Source organism: Artibeus jamaicensis, unplaced genomic scaffold (assembly GCF_021234435.1).
Source record: "Artibeus jamaicensis isolate MK-2021 breed Jamaican fruit bat unplaced genomic scaffold, CSHL_Jam_final contig_233, whole genome shotgun sequence".
Classification (NCBI taxonomy): Eukaryota; Metazoa; Chordata; class Mammalia; order Chiroptera; family Phyllostomidae; genus Artibeus; species Artibeus jamaicensis.
Window position 1 is genome coordinate 12,250,115 of NW_026521486.1, and position 22,186 is coordinate 12,272,300.

General features: G+C 50.3%; 1 protein-coding gene across 2 annotated transcripts in view; it reads left to right on the top strand.

Annotated features, from left to right (window-relative positions):
* Positions 1 to 22,186, top strand: part of NUAK1 (NUAK family kinase 1) — a 70,596-nt gene that overhangs the window by 19,772 nt on the left and 28,638 nt on the right. Inside the window, exon 2 of one of the 2 annotated variants that reach the window (XM_037160203.2) lies at positions 12,176 to 12,296. In XM_037160203.2, coding sequence (XP_037016098.2) covers positions 12,176 to 12,296 — 121 coding nt within the window. Of the gene's footprint in view, positions 1 to 12,175; positions 12,297 to 21,775; positions 21,974 to 22,186 lie in introns of those variants that run through there. The other variant, XM_053661696.1, reaches the window with a different exon arrangement.

Consider the following 22,186-nt stretch of genomic DNA (forward strand, 5'->3'; position numbering starts at 1 on the left):
TTCTTTTACCTCAGTTTCAGTTTCCCTGTCTTGCCTGATTCATGGGGTGGTGGGAGAGTAAAATAAAGTGGGTTGGCATTGTCACCAAGGAGTCGGTCATTTACAGCATGGTCTTGCTCCCGAGGGTTTGCGGTCTTACCCACAAGTACAGAAGTAGCGTGGAGCAGAGTGGACTCCAGGATATCATCTGGAAAGGCTGTCTGACTTCAGCAACCTGTAGATACTGGGCCGGGTTGGTGGTAGTGGGTGGGTGGGTGAGAAAGGAATCATTCTCATGAAAATTAGGACTTTTGATATTTATCATGTTTGATTCAATTCAACTGAACAAATATTTATTGAATGTCTGCTGAGGGGGGGCAGACTCTTTCTTAGATATTGGGGACGTAGGTGTGAACAGAATGGTTGGGGCTCCCGTTCTGCATCCTCTGCTGGCCCGCCATGCCTGGTGTTGACCATGAATGATGCTCCCCTTCTTTATTTTGCATGTTGATGTGTTTCGGTAGCATGGACAACAATTAGAGCATATGAGTCTGCTCAGGCGGCCATAACAGAACAGCACAGACTGAGTGGCGTAAACAACAGAAATTTAATTTTTACACTTCTGGAGGCTGGAGTCCAAGATCAACGTGTCAGCAGGATTGGTTTGTGGCGAGACCTCTCTCTGAGGCTTGTAGACAGCTGTCTTCTCCCTTTGTCCTCACACGGCCTTTCCCTGGTGTGCGCATGCTCCTGGTGTCTCTTCCTCTTCTGGTAAGGACACCAGCCCTATGGGATCAGGGCCCCACCCTTATGACCTCACCTAACCTGCACTGTCTCCTTAAGGGTCCTGTTTCCAAATGTAGTCACGCCAGAGAAGAGGGCTTCAACAAATGAACCTGTGTGTTGGGGTGGGGGGAGGGGTGCACACATACAATTCAGTCGATAACAACTGGTCAATATTTTTTTGGTGTGAATATTACTTGGCAAAAAATATGGCCAGATGTCCTGTACCTTTCTGCAAGGTGTGTCAAAATGATCCTTACTGATTAAAGTAGTTAATCAGGGCATCCCTCTGGGTCAGAGTATCCCTCAGGACCAAACTGGGGAGGACTAAGAAAGCTCTGAGGAACTGGGTGGGAGGGGCCACGAACGGATGGCCTTGTCTGAGACTTGTTGGGATGAACGCTCCAGCGACCACTGAAAATTCAGTTCTGGGAAAAGAGCATCCCCCTAGTTAAACTCTAGGGTCATGGGTCCATCCATTGGCATCATTATCTTGACTGACTGTCTCTTTAAAACTGCGTCCAGTGGAGTGGCGCTGGTCCCCAGAGTAAAGTCAGGGGTTTCTTCTGGTAGAGGGTGAATGGGGGCGGGGCAGGCAGGAGCCCCCGTGTCCACTGCTCTTTCCAGATGGATTACGAACAACGTAAAGGGTAGGTCTGGGTCATGTTTTACAGCACCTGGATCAATGCCCTATTCACAGTAGATTTCCTCAAATTGCTTGCTGGATAATTGACTCATTATTGCATCATTTTGGGGACATGCCTCCCAGGCCTTGCTGTCTGCTTCTGCCGACTGCATGGACCGGTCTCACGGAGAGCAGCGAGGAACACCAGGGGGTGTGCGTTTGAAGACGGAGGTGGCTCACATTTTAGCTTTAAAAAAGACTGGGGGTGGGGACAGGTAGTGTGGCTCTGGTGGGGCCTTCATCTCCAGAGACTCTGAGTTCTTCTTCAGATACGGACCAGGCACGGGGTGGTGTCCTTTGTCAGTGCAGTACAGAGGTTAAGAGTGTGGTCTTCAGGTGCTTTTGGCGAGACCCAGCTCTGCTACTTATTAGTTGTGTGCCCCAGGACGAGTTAACCTCTCTCAGACGCAGTTTATATTCATCGCGAGAGCAGAAACAATAATGCTTCTGCAAGAATTTAATGAGTGAGAGGTTGAGGCGTTTAATCAGGTGGTGCCCAGTGCCTGGCGTATATGAAGGGCTTGATGACGGGTGATTATTATGAGTGCCGTTAGCTACTATGGGGGGTTATCTCCCAGCCTGTCGTCATTTTAAAGACAAGCAAGTTCAGGCTAAGTGATCTGGGGACAAGGACAGATTGGATTCAACACGTGGGAGAGTAGTAAGTAAAAGAAGGTTCAGTGGCAGGGGTCTGTGGAACGATGAGGTGTCCTGCTATGGCTTTGTGGTTTTTATGGGTCTTTTCTCACACCCCCCAGCTTTACTGACATAGAATGACACAGAACGTGTGCCGGTGTAAGGTGTGCGGGTGGTGAGTTGATCCACATGTACGTGGCAGAATGATGATCACAGTGCGGTTAGTCGGTACCGCCATCCCCTCGCGTGACGGTCGTCCTCACAGTTTGTGCACGTGTGGGTGGCAATAACATTTAAGATCCACTCTCTTAAAATTTCCAGGTGTATGATGCAATATCATTACCTCTCCTCACCCTGCTGCACATTCCCCAGAACGGATTCACCTTACAGCCGAAAGTCTGTGCCCTTTGGCCGGCATCGCCCCATTCTCCCACCCCGGCCCCTGGCCCACCACCCATCCACTCTCTACTTATCTATGAGTTTGGATCTTTTACATTTCACATGTAAGTGAAATCACGTGGAACTTGTCTTTTCCTGTCTGCCTTTCTTCACGTAGCGTGACGTTAAGGGTCCTTTTTAATACTCGGGGTACATTTCAGCCCCGGCTTCTGGGCATTTATTACATACGCACCAGGCACCTGCTGGGCCCCGGCGCTGTACTGGGGAAAACAGTCTCTGTGCGGGTGAAACCTACCAGCAGTGGTGAGCGAGGTTATGCAAGGGGCCTGGCCCAGCTTTCTGGGGTTCATTGCCGGGCATGGACGTGGAGGGGATGGTCGGCTGCAGACGTGCGGTGCAGATGATCCTGATCCCGGCGGCAGGAAACGCCTGCCTGGAGCTGAGCATGCTCCTCCGGGGTCTGGCTGTCATCGCTGGGAGTGGGCGCGCTGTGCATTTGTAGCCGGAGGTGCTGCCGTGACAAGCATCCCGGGAAGGTCTGTGGGGCCTAATTGGCGGGCTGATAAGCATCCAGCTAGGTTTTGCAATGGGGCCGTGGAGCAGGAACCAGCCTGTTAACTCTCTGCATAATGGACAGTGAGCGCTTCCCTTGGAAGGAAGAGAAGCTTCTGCTTGGGAGGGAATGATGAATGAGGCTCCCCGGGGGACGGGCTGCAGCCCGGGCTATTGTTCCTTCCTGGTCTGATAGGTCTTTGCAAACTCTAATTGCTATAAATCAGTTTTTCCGAGTAAGAGGGAGTCTGTCAGGATAAAAATAACTTTTAAAGAATCTCCTCTTTCACTTAGCTATAAAATCACCCATGGTTAAAATATAAAATCAAATTTAAAGCCATGCCCCCGTTTTTGCACGTGATGTGTATTTTGAGAATTCGAGGATTTAAAAACTCGTTCTTCGTGGTCCTGCTCACCTGGATCAACTAAATGCAGTTGACTAGTCTCCTTTCCCTTTGCAGAATGGATTTTGTGTCCTAGGTCTTTTGTGTTCCTTGTTCACTGCTCCCACAGCCAGGGAGCAGCCAGAAGTTAAACTTTAAAGGCAATGTTTTCAGTGAATGAAAAAATAAGGGGGTAAAAACCTCCCAAGTATGTCTGTTCGTGTGTGACATCACATCAGCCTTCAGAAATTGGGACACGGTTTGGACTGAATTGGACCGAAACCAGTTTCCCTGGCGTGTCTGTGTGAGGACATCCCCCTGGCGTTAGATGGGGCTGAAAGAAGGCACCCTGCTGCAAAGCGGGTCATCGTCTGCCAGCACGCTTAGGCGTGTCCGCCACCCCTCACGTCCTGGTCTCGGGGCATTAACCATGCGGCACTTCCGAGGACTTGGCCGTGCAGGAGCCTGCCTCACCTGTACCTGTGGGCACCTGTGGGCACCTGTGGCAGAGTCTTTCCTGCTGCTGGCTGCGGCTTGGAATGGAGGACTCCTGGCCCAGAGTACTCATCCAGGGCTGGAGTGAGACTCCGGACTCTTGCCTCAAATCCAGTGCTGCTGTTAACTTGGGACCTGTGCTTGAAGCTGCCTGGGGCTCAGTTTCCTCATCTGTAAAATGGGGGAGGGGAGGCGGCATAGAACCTTCTGAGGTGCCTGTAGTCCTGACATCTGCTGATGATAAGGGCGCTAACCGTGCCTCTGCCGTAGTGACGCCCGGCCTTCTCTGCCCTACATCCTACGCACAAGCCGATACGACTCCTACCGATGCCAACTAGAGGGGTTGGCACTCTTGTTGTCCTCATTGCTGATGAGACCTTTGAGCCCTTGACGCGCTTTCCTGAGGACCTGTCTGTGTGGCGGGGCGCGCCTGGGCCTGGCTGTGACCGATGACAGGGCCGAAGTGCTGACGCTGGGTTTCTCGGCGGTTCTGGCTGGGGCTCTGCTGGGCTTGGAGGCTGATAAATAAAAGTTGCACAACCCTAAGCTTATCCAAGCCGAGTTATAAACAAAGTCAGGGGGATCAGATGCTACCGGTTGGGGCGGTCCAGCTGTAAGTAACCTGCGCCCTCTGGTCCGGCCCATCCTCTCCCTCGCCAGGGCAGGCGTCCCCTGGAAGAAAAGCCGTGGTCCTCGAGAATTTGGAGCTGGTGTTGCATTTGGCTTGTGGTGACGTGGAAGTCCATAAACAGCTGCTTGGCCACTCAGCACGGCCTTGCATTTTCAGTCTTCCTGTAGCTCCAGTTACCTGTGGAGCACCTTTTGTGCTACCAGAAGCCTTTTCCTACAGGAACCCTTGGGGGTGTTATTAGAGCAGACGGAGGAGGCTGGAGACACTCCCAGAGGGTCCCGGTGAAAGAAGGCTCCTCATAGCCGCAGACGGGGCAGGCAGAAGGCTCCTCACAGGCTCCAGGCTCACTTTCTCTCTCCTCCTTTGGACACATTCATTTTACCAGGTGTGGGAGCCCCAGTCTGTGTGCTGAGCATGAAGTCATCCATTAGCAGCCAGCTTCCTGCCCTTACAGCAGCCACAGGCTTGCCTCGGGCTAGGAGGAGAGGAAGAAGCCTTCCATTTGCCAGCGGTGAATTAATTCAGGTCACCGCGTCAGTCCTCTCCAGGAAGCAGCTGGCTTATAATTACCCTTGATATAGATGGGCAGCTCATCAACTTGCACTAATCACCGAGTGCTGAACAGGACTACATCATATTTAGGGTGCAGAATAATGAGGGCCATCACGGCCACACTTACCTTGGTATAAGATGGCATTTCTTAAACTTCAGAGTGCAGCGGAGTCACCAGGGATGCTTAAAAAAAAAATGCTTGTCATGATACCAGCTTGCCCCCACCCTCAAAATTCAATAGATTCTGGGTGGGGCCCTGGAATCTGCATTTTGATAGTCCCTTCCCCCCCCAGGGGATGTGATGCAGGGGGTGAGCTCACCACCCTTTGGCAACCGCTCTCTCCGAGAAGCTAACTGTTGCTTATTTCTGGCACTGCCGCTGGTGTTAACTTTCCCTTGGCCTTCTCGCCGTGGCTCGGTCAGCACGGCCACTGTCTCGTGTTTACAAACCCCAGCGCCCGCCATACAGGGAGTGTAAATCTGCCCGAGATGTCTTAGTCATTGATTCCACTTCCCTTGTGGCATCAGCATGTGCAGTAAAGACAGTCTTGGTTCATTTCTTGGAGCGGGAGTGACTATGGAAATGAAGGACTGACTATGCACGCAGGAAAACAGCCCCACGCCTTTCCAAGGTCCGCCTAGGCAGGCCCTGGCACCATCAAATAAAAGCCTGACTTGCCGCTTAAATTCTGGAAACAGAACACATTTTTCGTGGCAGGAGAAAAAGCAGCCTCATCGGAGGAAACAGCGTCTCTGACAGAGAGTTTTGGGAAGTAGAGGGTGAGAACCCAGTTACTGAGGATTATGTTTCTAGAACCTCTTACGAGACTAAAGGGCTGCAGGTGGCGGGTGGGGGGGATGCTGTTCTTTGAAGAAGCAGCTCTTTTGCACACACGCCTTGCTCCCTGGCATCAGGGTGCCTCTCCTCAGAGCCTGTTGATACAACTCCTGGCTTCCAACTCGCTTCTGTCTGAAAAAACACCCATGTAAAGACATGAGTCAACAGGCCGGAGAGGAAGAGGCCTGCAGGCCCCACGGTGGAGCTGGCCTGGGTCCCTGTGTGGCCGGTTGCATCACTGCCTCTTGCTGGAATGTTTTCCTGAGTTGGCCAGACTGCTCCCAAAAAGCCGGGGGTCATTTAATTAATTAGGGGCTTTGGCTGCAAGGTGGTCTCGTGGGTGGTATATCGCCTGGGTGATGGCTGGGCACAGGCTTTCTGAGTGGAAGCCACTTGGTGATCCTGGGGAGCTCTGGACCCATGTGGAGCTCCACCTCGCCCGAACTCTGGCTGTCAAGCAGACGAGAACAGGAGTCTGCACACTGGCCTCCAGCTTGCCTGGCCTCTTGCAATGGACCCCATGGTCAGAAAAGGTCCCTGGGCTGCCTCTGACTCCATGCCCCGCAGCCCCCGTGGAACGGAACGTGGCTGGGTGTGAGATCACATCTGGCGAATGGCGGGGCAGCTGCCAACTCCTGTTGCCAGGTAACTGCAAACTTGCTTTCACTTAGTGATGCTAATGCCGTGTTTATGGCTGCGTGTCTTCCCTGCTGCTCAATCCCCAGTCCCACCTCCCAGCACCTCACATGTGACCCCGTAAGACTTCATCTGCTTGGAGGGGGCCCATCACACTGGGCTTGGGAGACTGTTTGGGATCTTTTGAGAGATTCTGTCACCAACCATGTTTGCTATCTCTCCCAACTTTATCCACAGCCCCAAGAATCAGCAGCCTCTGGGCTCAGCCCCACTGGAATGGAGTCTGAGCTCCATGGTTTGCAAGCTGCGTGACTTTGGGTAATGTTTATGTCCTCTGTGCCTCAGTTTCTTCCCCTCTACAATGGGGGCACAGTTAGCATTAAATGAGATCAGGGCCTCTGGCTCACGGTTAACATGCAGTGAATGTTTGTCATTGCCATTATTAAGAATGTTGTCGCTGATTTAGAAGTGTCACTGATTATAGTGTAACAAAACAAACAAACAAACAAAACCCATTGATGTGTCAAGGCCAAAGGTAGAGCACTATCTCCCTGCTCAAAGTGGGCCCTCAAACCCGTGTTATTGATGACACCTGAGACCGTGCTAGACATGCAGAATCCCAGGCACCCCCTTTGGCCTTTGGATTCAGAATCTGCATTTTAACAAGATGCCCGTGACCCCTGCTTGAGAGGCACCATTCTAGAACACTCCATGCAGGCTGACACATGAAAGTGACTGAGCATCCCTGGTGGTGGCTGTGGAGGGATGAGGGCAGTGACGCTCTGGGCTAGAGCCTCGGATGTACACACAACCTGCCTGGGATGTCGCCCCCTCTCCAGAGCAGGCCCGGGAGACGGCGTGCGGGCGTGCAGGCTGGGTATGAGTTTTAACCTGCTTTTCCTTCAGTGTAATAGAGGGAGGAGAAGCCGTGTGGGGGAAACTGCTGGGGAGAAGTCTGTGAGATGATTCACTGGGCGCTCATTCCCCCTCAGACATGGCCCAGGACCCCTTATCCAATAGGCCTCGTTTATAGTCACCACCGTTCACTGTGTGCCAGGCATGTTACTTACGTTATTTCTACTCCTTACACCCACGCCAGGAGGTACGACTTGCTAACCCCATTTTACAGATGAGGAAACTGAGGCCTGTGAGGCGGGGGCTTGCCTGAGGTCAGCCAGCCAGGGAAAGGCTAAGCTTTCCCTGTACTGTCCTGCCAAGATCACTGAGCTCTTAACCATTCACAGCAGCCAAGGTGGAAGGCTGCAGAGCTGGTGGTTTGGGGCGATTATTCCCAAAAAGGAGCGCCTGCCTCTGCAGCAGAGGAGGCTGGCTCGTACGTTTCACAAGGGATGGGAATCGGCTGGGCTGAGTGAGTCTGCCTCTTAAACAGACAGGCACTGCAGGGCAGTGCTAGCAGGCCCCTGCAGCTGGACCTGCTGCTGCATATGGTTTAAACATTAAGCGATGGGGTGGCCTTATTGAACTGTTTTATAAGGCACACGGTGCCGTCTAGACGTGGGGACAGCTATGGATGCTGCCGTGCATCATATTGGGCTCAGACACCTGACTTCCCTGCTCCAGTCATTTTCAAGGTGGAGTGCAATCTGACGCGTGCTAGAACAAATTGGAGGTTCTTTTGGAGGGTGTATAATTCCAGACATTTGGTTATCTCTTCCTGCTGAGCCCTTCACTTATTTCGGTCTTTCTTTGTAGATGTGGGGAGGATGCAGGGAAACTGGAGAGGATCTTTTTTCCCTAATGCTGGCATCTCTGTGGTTGTCTTCGGTAGCCTTTGGTCACAAGGGAGAGTATGTAATTGTGTAATTTTTCTGTCTTGTCCTTGTCCCCCTCCCTTGTCCCCACCTTGAGGGCTGGGACAGAGTCATGCCGGCTGCCTCTGTGTTGTCTCAACATTCGTGCTTGGTACCTGGTAGGGGCTCCGTGGAGCAAGGGGATGAACAAATCCAGAAAAGGCGGAGTGGATAGCTTGAGCCCAACTTCTGATTCTAAGGAGGAAGGTTGCATTTCCTTGTTCACCTGGATGGGTGACCCCAAGACGGAGATGGGGGAAGATGGTTCTAGGTTCAAGTTTGTCATCTTTTGTCTGCTCTCAGACTCAGGTGCCATATGTGGTGGGCCCCAGCTGCTCCGAGCTTCCTGACATTTCAGATTAGGGTACAATATAAAGACCCCGGAGACAGATGGTCTGGTTCTGTGGGGTCTTTGGGAACAAAAGTGATTTCTACTCCCAAGGCCTTCACTCATCGCCTTGTGAGAAACCAGGAGGAATTCAGGTTTGCTCTGAGGATGAAAGGAAGGAAGGAAGGCCCCATTTTGGGGGCACTCTCTCCAGGTTAAACATGTTTGACACTTACTGAACATCTACCCTGGGCCAGGCACATTTAAGCCCCTGACATGTCATCCTCACAGGCAGGCATTTATGAAGTTGGTACCTTATTTCCCTACTTGACAGATGAGGAAACTGGAGCACAGAGAGGTAATGTAACCTGCCCAAGGTCACACAGCTAGTGAAGGATTTTAACTAGGAATCAAAGCCACATCGTTAACCATTATGCAATACAACTTCACTGTGCCCTGGCTCAAGTTTATCTGTCAAGTTCATGAAGCGGTCACTACATTCCATGACCAGCTACAGTTATAGATCTCCTTCTTTTTTGTCAACGACTGTTTAAAAATGTGACAACTCATTCTTAGTTCTAAACAGGCCTCAAGCTGGGTTTGGCCCACAGGCTGAAAGAATATGCAGCAAACAAAGACGCAAGATAATTTCAGACGGTGTGAAACACTCCCAAAAAGATAACACGGGGAAAGGTGTAGAGGAGCTGGCTGGGGAGGCCTTATCAGCTGCAGCCTCCCTGACGAGTCGGGCGCCTGAAGCTGAAGCCTGAACGAGGAGAAGGCTGTGAAGATTGAGGGGCACACTTAGCCCAGTGTGAAGTGCTCCCACCATTATTCCTATGTTGTTATTTTTGTGGTTTGCCATTGACTGTCTCTGTGACCTTGGGTGAGTCACCTCACTGCTGCAGGAGTTGACCTGAAAGCCCTCCCTCCCAGCAGTGGGCAGTCACAGGGTTCTAAGTGAGTGCTGGCATCTACCTCCTCCTGACCCCCCCCCTTTGAAATAGGGGATAGAATGAGCCCTTTTTCACATTTTCAATAGAAGATGCATTGTTGGGAGAGGGAAGCTTTTGTGGAGGGACGGCTACCCTGCTTATTAACATTTATGGAGCCCTTTTAGTTTCCTCAGTGCTGAGTGGGGTTTCATTAGAATGTGGGCGCCCCCCTACTCACACTGGGCTGGAAGCACCCCCCTGGCAAAGGCACTGTGAGCCCCCTGGCCTCTGGCTCCTGCTGGGGGGAATTGACAAGGGGGCTTATTTTCTCACCCCCCCCCACCTCCCCTTGAATGTCACTACCCTCCCCTGACCCTGGATGGTGAAAGAATGTATTTCCTATTGTCATTTGACAATAGAGTCCCCTCAAGGCCAAGTTCAGCCGGCTGCATAATCAAAGGGGTGGTTTTGCCCCTCCTCCCATCTTTAGTGCCTGGAGGAATGGAGGAGTTGGTCCAACAGCCACCCACATCCTCCAGGCCTGTGTGTGTTCACTGTCTGCTGCCTCCAAGAACCAGCTCTCAGGATCGCTGCCCCCCTTGCAGGAAATAAAGCCTTCCAGTCATGTCTTTACATTTGACGTAAGCCCACAGAGGCTTTTCTGGCTACTTCCTGAATGGGGCTGTCGTGAGGGCCGGGGTAACTCTGAGCCTGGCCCCCGGGGTGAAAAGGGGCCTTGTAGCTGGCGGCCGGTTCTTGTCTGTGCAGCCAGCCGTCTTTTATCCAGCAGAGTGTCCCGTGTTTCCTGTGTGCCTTCTTCATTCCTCGATTACCCGAGTAGGTGGGATCTCCACGAAATCCCAAGTCGTCTTCCCACCGTGCCTGTCTCGGGGGTTAGTTTGGCAGAAGCGGTTCGTCTTCTCTGTGCCAGTTTCCCTATCGCTCCCCTCGTCCGAGCTCTCCTCACCTCAGAGCATCAGCTCCCGCCTCCCCCCCTCTGTCTCTCCTCCCTGCCCCCCCTCCTCTCCTTCCCATTCTGTCTACCTGTCTACCTGCCTGCCCGCCCACACTCTTGTCTCAGGCCTGCCACGTGCCAGGCAAGTTGTTAAGCTCTGAGATAAAGCAGTGAGTACGATCCCCATTAGTGTGGAGTCAAGTAATGGCACAAAATCTGATTTAATTACAAGGGGGGAAGGTTCCACAACAAAGTACAGGGAGCTGCTAGCTGATGCGACCTGTTTTGGGGAGGTCAGTAAACAGCAAAAACAGTAAAAATAGCTTCGCAGTTCTTGTCACATTGCTGATGGACTCACTGCCTTTTAGAATTGTTTCCATGTATAGTGTTTGAGGTGGGCGGGCAGTGGAAGCCAGGACCGTGAATGTCCGCGGATGTGATTACCAGCCTGCCGAGGCTACTGCGGTTCGCCTTGTGAGAGTCCAGGTGTGACCCTGGGCTGCTGATAACAAGGACATTTTGTTTTCTTTGGAGCACTTTATGGCTTCGGAATCCAGAGCCAGGTTTAACCGCTTTTATCCGGGAAAGTGAGGGGCAGGTGAGTGAAGGCCACAGGCACACCAGGGTGGGGGTCACTACTCAGGCTTTTGGAGCAGAGAGCACATTGCTTGGCTGGCTTCCTTGCTACCCGTGGATGCCTCCCCCACCTGAGTAGTTTTTGCCCCTCTTAGAGCCAGGGCAAATTAAATGACCCACCAACCTGCTCATGAGCAAAGATGAATCCATTGGCAAGTATAATTTTCCTTATTGGATTCCCACTGTCATTTAATGCCTTTTTATTTATGGATTTCTTTTGAGTAATTGTTCCGTATCTCAGCCCCGGTGCTTCTCACTGGTTCGGATTTGCAGGTCTGGAGCTTTGGGAATCTCCTGGGGCTGGGCAAGAGTCCAGCTGTCACTCCCTCAGTTTCCCCTGGATTGTCCCCTGGGGCAGCCCTTTGGTCACAACTGCTGAAGGTGCCTTGGGCAAGAGGAAAGGTGTCGGGGATTTGGTCTCTGAGCCTGTGGATGAACAAGGCGTAACCTGGAGCTTTACAACCCAAGATTTGGGTGGACGTGGCCTCCAGCTGGGCTGGACAGGAAAGCTCGCCTCGGCCAGTGCCGTGGTAGCTGCCGGAGGAGCTGAGTGACACTGATTTCGCTGCCGTGTTTGCTCATTGATACCCTGTAAACCGAGCCCTCCATTTTTTCTTTTTCAAAGGATCAGGATTCCTAGAGTTAATGAACCTGGCCCCGTGAAGCAGCGTCTGCTTTGTGGGGAAAAACAAACAAACAAACAAACTCACCCTCCCAGACCCCAGGCTGTGCAAACCTGATGTTGTCTGTTGTCGGGAGAAGGATGTTTCTGCTGTGGAGGGAAGGCACAACGCGGGTATTTTGAAGCTTTTTCTTTTTTTTTTTTGGTTATCATCGATTCTGCCAACACCTAACATCTGTACTTATTTTCCAAACTCTCCCAATGGCTGATTTGCATCCGTTCAGTTCTCTGAGTAACATTTCATTTCCTGATTTTACAGGTTGCTATAAAGTCCATTCGTAAGGACAAAATTAAGGATGAGCAAGACATGGTTCACATCAGACGAGAGATCGAGATTATGTCATCCCTCAACCATCCTCATATCATCAGTATTTATGAAGGTCAGTGATTTTTTTTCCCCATCCTCGTATCAGTTACCATTTCTCATACCACGAGGTCTGCCAAGATTTTTAGGTAATTGCCTTTCTGGGCAGGAGCCAAGTATTTTTCCTCTCATGATGCAAAAATAGCCGGGTGTTATCTCTTATTTGGTTACCTTGAATACAACCAGACACCCGTAGCACAGCTCACTTTGGTCGTAAACTGTCTCCTACGGGTGCCTTCTTCCGGCTTCCCAGTTCCTTGGCGGTTGCTAAGCAACCCACCTTCTCGAGAGCCGGTATGTGAGACAGCCGTGGTTTCTGAAAAAATGGCCAAGTTTGTTGGGTGACCAAGTAACAGGGGATACATTGTAAATGTCATTCCCCGAAGCTGATGCTCAGGGGGCGGCGGCGTGAGTTACTCAAAGCTAGGCTCTTTGAGTTAGGAATGACCTTTGAAGCAGGTCCAGAAAACTTTGGGGAAAAAAGAGGGATCTGTTGATGCAAATAGATCCAAGTGGTACCTGGTGTTTACAGAAAGGCAGGGAGGGGGAAAGCTTATGAAAGTGCTCAAGCTTCAACCTCTTTCTTTGGTCCCGCATGGGGAGAAATGGCAGGTATAAATTTTCCGCAGCTTCTCATTTTAAAAAATTTCCTAGAAAAATACCACAGAAGCAATGTATGTGTTTATTGCAGAAATAGTTAAAATACTCATGCTAAAAAATAGTTTCTATTCTAACTCCCAGTTTGATAGAAAGCTCTTTGTCCATATTTATATTTTTATCTGCTTCTGTGTATCTGTATGTGCCTTTGTCCAAAGTTAGGTCATATAGTCGATGCTGTTTTTTAGGTTAATTGGTTTGCATTTTTTGTATTACGCATCTCTTCCTATGTCAGTAAATATCCCCTACAGGGACATTTTAAAATACTTTACAGTATTCCACTTAAGGAAATACCATAATTTATTGAATCTAATTCCTTTTGTCAGACGTTTAAGTTGTTTCAAGTTTCTGGTTATTGTAAACAGGGCTTTAGTGGCCCTCCTTGGACATCATTTTCACATTCACTTCTGATCATTTTCTTATGAAAAATTTCGAGACCTGGACTTTCTAAGTGTTTCTTGAGGATACATGTGTGTGTAACGTGAGGTTATGTATATGTGTGTATATAACTTTCTACATTACTATGTAGCTTTATTTTTATAAAGTTGATACATGATTACAGGAAAAATAAGTTCACATATAATACAGAGTTACAAAAATTGTAAAGTTTATGGAAGTCTCAACATCCCTATATGAGGATTATTAGTGAACGTATTTTCAGGTAGTTCTCTCTGCATCTACACACACACAGTCAGAATAGTGAACTTATTTTTAATTTCTGGTCTGATCATGGCAAGTTCTACAGGGAGAGCTAAGAGAACACAAAAGGGTGATAACCCTGAAGTTTCTCTGATATGTAACATCCTCCTTCTGGCTCCCTGCTGTGTTTTGCTCCTCACCTAGAAGGAAATGTTGCTAATATTGTTTACCTTGATTTTAAGGGACATTTTCATTCAGTCAGTCATTTATTCACCCACGGCCATCTCCTGCAGTGATTTTCAAAGCGCAGTCCCTGGGCCCGCAGCATCAGTACAAACTGGGACTGTTAGAAGTGCAGGTTCCCGGGCCTCCCCCAGGACCTGCGGAATTGGCACCTCTGGGGTGGGGCCCGGGCTTCTGAGTTTTAACAGCTTGGGAGCCGCAGGTCTACTGAGTGTTCACTTCTTGTCAGGCTGTGTGGAACGTGGTCAGAAATTTCTAAAGAGGCACGTGGTATGGATCTCGTGCTCAGGAAGTGACTCGAGTTGTGACAGGAAAGGTGTTCTGCAGGTGTGTAAGCAGCGTCTTCTGGGGCTGTGCGGGCCTGTGGGTTAGACGTTTTCACGAAGGTGTGTGGGATCTGGGCTGGGCCTTGGAGGCGTTATTTTGAGGAAGAAAGAGCTAAAGCAGGATTTTAGGCTGATAAAACAAATCTCAATCTGCCTGGTGAACGAGGGGACGTTCTAGAGGTTAGAAGTGGGAGAGATACAGAGTGCAGGATAAGGGCGAGTTTTATGAACTTCTCAGTGCTCTGGCTCCCTCTGGCCCAGTTGCCATGGAAACCTGAAGACTGATGTATGGTGGGACTGGGGTGGGTCACATGCTCTGTGAAGACGTCTGTATTTGGCGTTTCTCGACCTTGAGCGGGGGCCTTCTTTATCGGGAAGGCAGAGAAAGAGTGTTCTCCCAGCGTGAAGTTCCCAGGTTCTTTATTTGAGAGGCGTCTGGAGTGACCAGAGTCTCCTGGCTTCTCCACTGCTCCTGGGAATCCTGCAGGCCGAACGGGGAGCAGGGTGTCTGTGTGTCTCCCAAGGGAACGCCAGAGAGGAACCTGAATGGAAGAACATTCCATTATCAAGGTCAAGCTGGCCTCAGTCCAGTCCCTGCTGGAGGCTTCAAGAAGACGAGAAGCCCTTCTTACATGGGTACCAGGGCGAATTGAAGTTCTTTGGGTGACTCGAAATAATCTCCCTCCATTCATATGGAGAAGACCTCCATTCATCTCAATTCATAACCGCCTTGGACTGGTTTCGGGGGGGTCAGGAAAGAGCTTGAGTTCTCACATCAGACAGTCCTCAGTGGCCTAGACCTGCAAATTGGCAGGCCTCTCAGTGCCTCAGGGGCCACATCCATAAAATAGGGGTAAGTGCTCTGCTCTCTCACTGGGCCGTCGGTAGGACTGAGCGAGACAGTCCATGTGCTGGTGAGCGCAAAAAGGGGGAGTATTATGAAGATGGTGTCATCATCGTAAGTGCTTCTTAACTCGGGGTCCACTGTCGAGGGTATTTCCCGGGGCTCTGTAAACTCTCTGGAACAGTCTGGCACTACATTGCCTAATACAAAAGCCGTAGCCACAGATGGATGTTTAAATTAAAAGTCATGGAAATAAAAAAAAAAACGTGAAAATTCAGTTCCTTAGTCGCACCAGCCACATGTCAGGTGCTCGATAGGCACCTGTGTCTGTGTGTGCAGACACAGGACACTCGCCACTGCAGGGTAGGACCAGGATGGTACAATGTGGTACGTGGGGGGTTATTATTTTATGGGGGCGTGCATAGCTCTCATTAGACTCTCAGAGGGATTCCTGACTTCAGATGGGCTGGGAAAACCCCCACTGCCATCAATGTCTGTGACCTGCAGAGTACCATACATACCAGGCAGTGCTTTTATCCAGCAAACTCCAGGGACTTAACTGCAGTCCTGTTTTCTTTTTAATTTCTTAAAGATCTTTAGTTTCTGTTCTGTTTCCTCACTCTTCTCCCCCGAAACTCTGTTTCTCCCACGCCCACTAAAGAACCGTGGGGGGCGCAGGGGAGAGGACCAAGGCACTGTGCCAGCTCTTACACCTCTAACCGTGACCCCCCAGTCTTCATGTCTTACGACTTCACCTGCTTCTCTGCCCAGAGCCCCCAGACTCCCCTCTGAGAGTGAAGTTAGGCATCCTAGTGCCGGCAGGCCAGGTATTCTCGTTTGGCAGTTGTGGAAGCGGAGGCTCCGGGTGGTTAATGACTTGCCGGGTGAGTGAGTTTGCCAGGGCCCCTGCAGCTCAGTGCCACAGCCTGGGGGTCTGAAACAACAGAATTTCATTGTCTCACAGTCTGGGAGGCTGGGCATCCCAGGTCAAGGTGTCTGCCGGTTGGTTTCTTCCGAGGCCTCTGTCCTCGGCTTGTAGATGGTCATCTTCTCCTGCGTCCTCCCGTCATCTTCCCTCTGAATGTGTCTGTGTCCAAATTTCCCCCTTTTACAAGGACACCAGTCCCGTTGGATTAACACCCACCCTAATGAGCTCGTTTAGCCTTAGTTATCACGTTAAAGAGCTTGTGTCCATCTAGGGTCACATTCTCAAGTGCTGGGAGTTAGGACTTTCCCGTGGGAACTTGGGAGGACCTGATTCAGCCCCTAACAGGGGTGTCATGGCTAGTTGGTGGCCCTAGCACACAGTCTTCTGACCCCGTTTGTGTTTTTCCTCTGCCAGGCCTCAGCCCCGCAGTTTTGACTTTGTATCTTGTTTTGCTGGTTCTGCAGCCAACCTCTCTGTCCCAGGCATCCCCCTCCCCCCCCCAGCCTGGCCTTTTCTATCCTTTTCAACCCTGGGCGTGGTAGGGACAATGAGGTGGCAGCAAGGTGGTGGGATCCCAGCCAGTGAGTTGATGGGCTGGTCTCTCTGCCCCTCACAAAGTGAAAGGGAATCTTCTCTCTGAAAGCTGATTGGTTGGTTGACAGGCCAGTCAAGAGCCTTAGCTGAGTGCGGCAATGCATTCATTTGCTTAGCGAAAAGTCAGGACCTTTATGGTTAAACACACGCATCACAGCAGCAACAGTGATGGCAGCAAGCATGACAAAGTAACGGGGCACCTCTGGTATGTTTGGGAGCTCTGGGTTTTCACGAGGGGAAGGCACCGTCTTAGACTGTATTAGCTGGTATTATTGAAATACTGGTTCCAGAAAAAAGTAACTTCATTCATTAAAAAAATACCAAGTAAGTATTTAATGTGAACCAGGCTCTGTTCTAGGCACTAGGGATACAGGGGTGAACAGGAGAAGTTCTGGCCCCATGGAGCTGACACTGAGTGAGTGGGCAGGTGAACAGATAGGTGACTTTTGAGCTGAGACCTGAATGGAACAAGGAGTGAGCCCTTGGAAGAGCTGGCAAAGGGAACAGCATGGGCGGATGCTCAGAGGAGGAGCTGGTGCTGGTAGAAGTGACAGAGGACTGGGGAGGCCGAGGGGGTGAGTGAGTTGGATGGTGGCGGGAGAGAGGAGGGCCACATTTTGGTCACATTGACTAAAGGAGGGAGTGGGGATTTTATGCCAGGAATGAGGGCAAGCCATTGATCTTGATGAGGGAAATAGCATTTATAAACGTACCCTTTAAAGGAGCTAGGAGCTGTTGAGTGTTTACCTTGAGCTTTTATCAAAGGTATTATTGCATTTAATCCTTACGTCCATGATACGCAGACTGTGAACATCCCTACTTTATGGAAAGGAAAATTTAGTTTTTCTCAAGTTTACACCAACTAAGAAGTGGGGCGTCTGAGAGTCAAACCCAGGCAGGCACCTCCTGAGGCTGGTGCTCGGAAAACCCACCAGGTCATTTGGTGATCTGCAGGGACCTCTGACTGGGGACATTGTCCTAGACCCCGTGATGAGAAGAATTTCTGGCCTTCACAGAGATTGCTGTCGTAAACATGTGAGATCATTAGATCCCAGATTTGTGGGTGCTTTGTAAAATATTTCTGCATATGTTTCATGGGGAAGCTGGGGGCCCAAACCCAGTACACTCACTTCTAGGGTAAGTGTTGTCTACATGGCAGTCCATGGAGATATGTTGTTTACATATTATTCATAATACCTGCAGAGCCATAAAATCTGTGACCTCGCTGAGTCCACGCTGCTGTTCACCGAGTCTCAAAAATCATTCCTTTCCAGTGTATCACAAACCAGTCCCGGGGTTACTCTCCTGTTTGCCCATGGAGGAGAGTGATTAACCTGCAGCTCTGTCAGCTCCACCGACATAAACCATAGCTGGCTTCTAAAGCCCGGTTGAATGAAAGAGGGCGGAAACACACCTTCCAGTGTGTGATGCGAAGGGTAATCTAATCCAGAGAAGAAATCTCTGGCACCATCTCCTAGCTGGACCCCTGTTGCCAGTCAAAGGAATCCCATTCTCTCAGCAGGGAGGTAATTGACGATATGGAAAGAGCAGCTGAAAAGGAAGTGCCCACCAGAGCTTTCAACTTGGTTGCCGAGGATGGAAGAGATAAAAACAGGTTTTGCCCCAGGTTCTGATTTCAGGATCGGAGTTCAAACATCAAAGGCCTGTTGTCTCACCACCACCCTGCCCGCTGCGCCCCACCCCCCACATTTCCCCTTTGAAAGCCTAGGAGACCCTGTCTGTCCGACCACAGGAATGAACATTTGCGGTAATTTAGGGAACCTTAGCACCTTGTCTGGTAACAGTCCCGCAGGTAAAAGGGAAAAGGGGAGGGAGTGCGGTAGACTGGGCCTGTGCCTTCCCTGTTACACCGTGGCCTCTGCTCCTGGAAGTCTCTCTTCCTGGCCCTGCAAGATTAGATCTCTGTGAGGCTCTGTGCACTGTGATATGCCAGAACTGGCCGACCAGTTCTTTTCATCGCAGCTTCTCAGCTTCTGTCTTAGGTACCGGGAGCCTGGCTTTCTGGGACAAAGCAGGAAGGCTCTGTGGCATTTGTCAGCTGTGATCTTTTGCCTTTGGAAGAGTTTCTCTAAAAATAACAAACATAAGCATGTGAGTCTCATGCCCTTGCCCTGTGAGCCTATAGCCTGCTGTCCGGGAGAAGATGGAAAAGAGTTTGTATTCTGGAATATTCTCCGAATTCCTAACATTAAGACACTTGGGATGAATTTACTATTAGTTAAAATTATTCTCATCTTCCTAGGAGTACATGTTACAATATGCTGTTTCAAGCCACCTGGGCCTCCTGAGATTCTCGTAGATCTTTCTGGAAAAGGATGGTGTTTTGGCCTCCTGGTCAAAATGACTGCTCAGAACATCCAGCCAGAGATGCAGAGGAGAAACCAAGAGACAGGATCTGTGGACAAGCCCACAGCCTTTGGCCTGTGTTGTGTAGCACAGGCCTGTTGTACAACAGGGCATGCCACCTCCCGCCTCGCTTATGGCCGGGGCAGTGGGGCCGATGTTTCCACAGGACCCAGCAGAAGTCCAGGAGTCAGAAACATTGCTGCCCCTGAAAATACGCCCCCCTGAGAATGGCAGGACCCTGATAAACCAGCTGTTCTCAGAGGTGGGCCCAGGACCGGCTGCATCAGCATCACCTAGCCCCACCCAAATCTACTGACTCCAAAAGCCTGGGGTGGGGCCCGATGTTTCCGCACACGCTCAAGTTTGAGAACTGCTGTCTCAGAGAAACCGCTGCTCAGCAGGTCAGAAACCAAAGCAGGGCAGCGTTGCTGGCGTCAGTTCTGTGGAAATACCTACGGTGGAAGCTGTTTACGGTTCTCTTCTCAGGCTCACGTGTTCTCATGCAGGTTTCTTAGGCAGCAAGCAAATCCTGGTTTAGCCTGTTTAAAAAGCAGGCATCAGCCCTGGCTGGTGTGGTTTTGTTGGTTGAAGCATCGTCCTGTTGACCAAAGGGTGGTGGGTTGATTCCTGGTGAGGGCACATACTGGGTGGTGGGTCTTGTCCCTAGTTGGGGTGTATACTGGAGGCAACCGATTGATGTTTTTTTGCATATCTATGTTTCTCTTCGTCTCTCTCCCCCTCTCCCCCTCTTCCTCTCTCCCTCAAAGCAATGAAAAAATATCCTCAGGTGAGGAAAATAAAAAAAGACAGGGGTGAGCTGAATTGATCTTACAAGGTCTGTGGGTTATTAATGCTATTTACTGTTCTCATTTATTCATTTCCCCATGAAGTCATTTATTCATTCAACCACTCATTCCTTTTGCTAAAACTTATTGAGTGCTTGCGTTCCAGGTACTGGTTTAGTAGGGCGAGTATATATTTATTATCCAAAGAGGCTTAGATATGAATGAGCCAATTTCTCAATCCATCACTACTGTGTGATGTTAGGCTAGTGACTTAACCTCTCTGAGGATCAGTCCTCCTATCTGTTTATATGACACAGCCAGTAGCTTGCTTGCTACTTTATGCATCAGGTTATGAAGATGAACTAAGATAATGTGCAAAATTGTTAAGCACAGTGCTGGATACATACATGGTCAGTAGCTGATACTGATTCTTCCTGATGCGATTGATCTTTAGGGCTCTGAAATCCTTTCTGGCTGGAATAGAGAAACTTCTCGCGGGAGGTGCTGGGAGAGAAGGTTGAGACCAGACCGCCTAAATCGGTGATGGTGAACACTGGCTACACATAGACTCCTATGGGGTGTTTATGAAAAATGCTGATGCCTCTGCCATTCCCCCGGGGGTTTAGGTTTAATTGACCAAGGTGAGAAATACGGACTTAATCCTGCAACTAAGGGGAAATGAGAGCCCGGCTGTAGAAACTCGCCTTGGTCCGATCATTTGTCATCAGCGAATGCCAGAGAAGAACGTGTGTCTGGCGTCTGGCCGCAGTCACCGGTGAGCAGTGAGCAATACCTTTGGGCTTGGGTTTGCTTACTGACCCATTTGGTTGCTGCCCTCATCAGGGACTCAGAGCCCCATGAAACAGTTTGTTGAACTTGGCAAAGTGGCGTATGATGCTTGTGTTTACTCTTTTGAACCCATGGCAAATGGCGGAGCCTTTTAACACGCTGCCTGGGCTGCCAGATTCACTAGTTCCACACGGAGATTCTGCAGACTGGATCCAAGTGAAGGACTCGGCCCTGAGAAAAACACGGCACCAGAGCGTTGTCTTCACGTTTAATCACATGAACCAGCTCTTGAGCTCTGAGTCTCTCCAGCCATGTTGCCAATGAGTTTCCTATTAAGTTAGCTATTTGACCTCCAAGCGTATTATTTTCATTGTTTTCTTTTGATTACACCCAAGTCATTTTTTTTCCCTGAAGGTTGGAGATTAGACATTAAACAACTAAAAACTAACGCTACTCCCTGGTTGTCCTGCCTCACCCTCTTGAGTTTCCTGGAATTCAGTATTTCCTAGTGCCTCAAATAACACCGTGTGGACTTATAGCTAAGTTTTAAAGGAAAAAAATGTCATCATCTAATACAGGGTCTTTGGGAATTAACTGGGACGGCTCTGTGAATTTGCACCAGGCGGTCAGCAGCCTGCATCTCGGAAGGCTTCTGGAGTATAGACGAGGCCCCACCCACCACCCTGATCTCTAACAGCAGGTTCCTCCGGTAGGTACGGGTCTGTGAGACCCGTGCTTCTGAACACCACTGGGGACTGAGGAGTGGACCTCAGTTAAGGGATCCAGGTTTGCTTCCCGCTCAGGCTGTGCTGTCTTTGAGCGCTGATTTCCTGTCTTCTCCATTCTCCCGTCTTGCCCCAGTCCTCAAGGGCGCGTATATGATCTCAGGTGCAGATGCCGCCAATACGTGTGCTTGAACATTTTCATTTAATCCAGGCACGTCTCCTTTTGTTCTTTCTTCAACTAATACTCGCCACCGAATAATAGCAGGCCAGCAGGCCAACACTCACAGGTATGCTTCCTGTTGCGTGCTATGATAATCTTTACAATAAGGACCGTCTTGGTTTCAACAGATGAACAAACCGAGTCATAGAAAGGCGAAGTGACTTGCTAAGGTCACTCAGCGGGTAGACGGCAGAGCCTGGACTGGAGCCCAGGTAGCGTGACCCTGGGAGTCAGGCTCTATCTTGCCCAATGATGTGGACCGGAATTTAGGGTTGATGAAATGAGCCCTGCGTGGTGGGTGGAGCATTAGGTGGCTAGAAGCAGAGGTGTGATAACCATCGGCTGGGCTTTTCCACTCTGACTGGTGGCAAGGGTGGGACGAGCCCCAAAGCAAAGCCCTCTGTGGAGACGGGAAGACTAAGGCCATCCCAGAGGGACGGATTTCTGTCCCTTTCAGTGCCCGAACTGGGGGAGCATGCTCTTTCAGAAGTGCACTGGGTCAAGCAGAAGAGCCTTGGCTTCTCTCTGGGGAGATGTTCTGATCAATGGTCACTGCTTTCTTGGATTCAGGATTGTGTGAGTACATGTGCATGTGAGTACGTGTACATATGCGTGTGTGTATGTGTGACAGAAAGGCTGAGACAGAGCAATAGAGAAAATGGTCGGGGAGACTGTGGGCCTGGCTGACGGATGCATGTTGACAGCTGACAGAGCCCATCCCCTCAAAGCCCAGGGACGGGTGTGGAAGGAGGGTGGAGTCCAATGGCTGGTCCAGCGTGGAACCTGTGA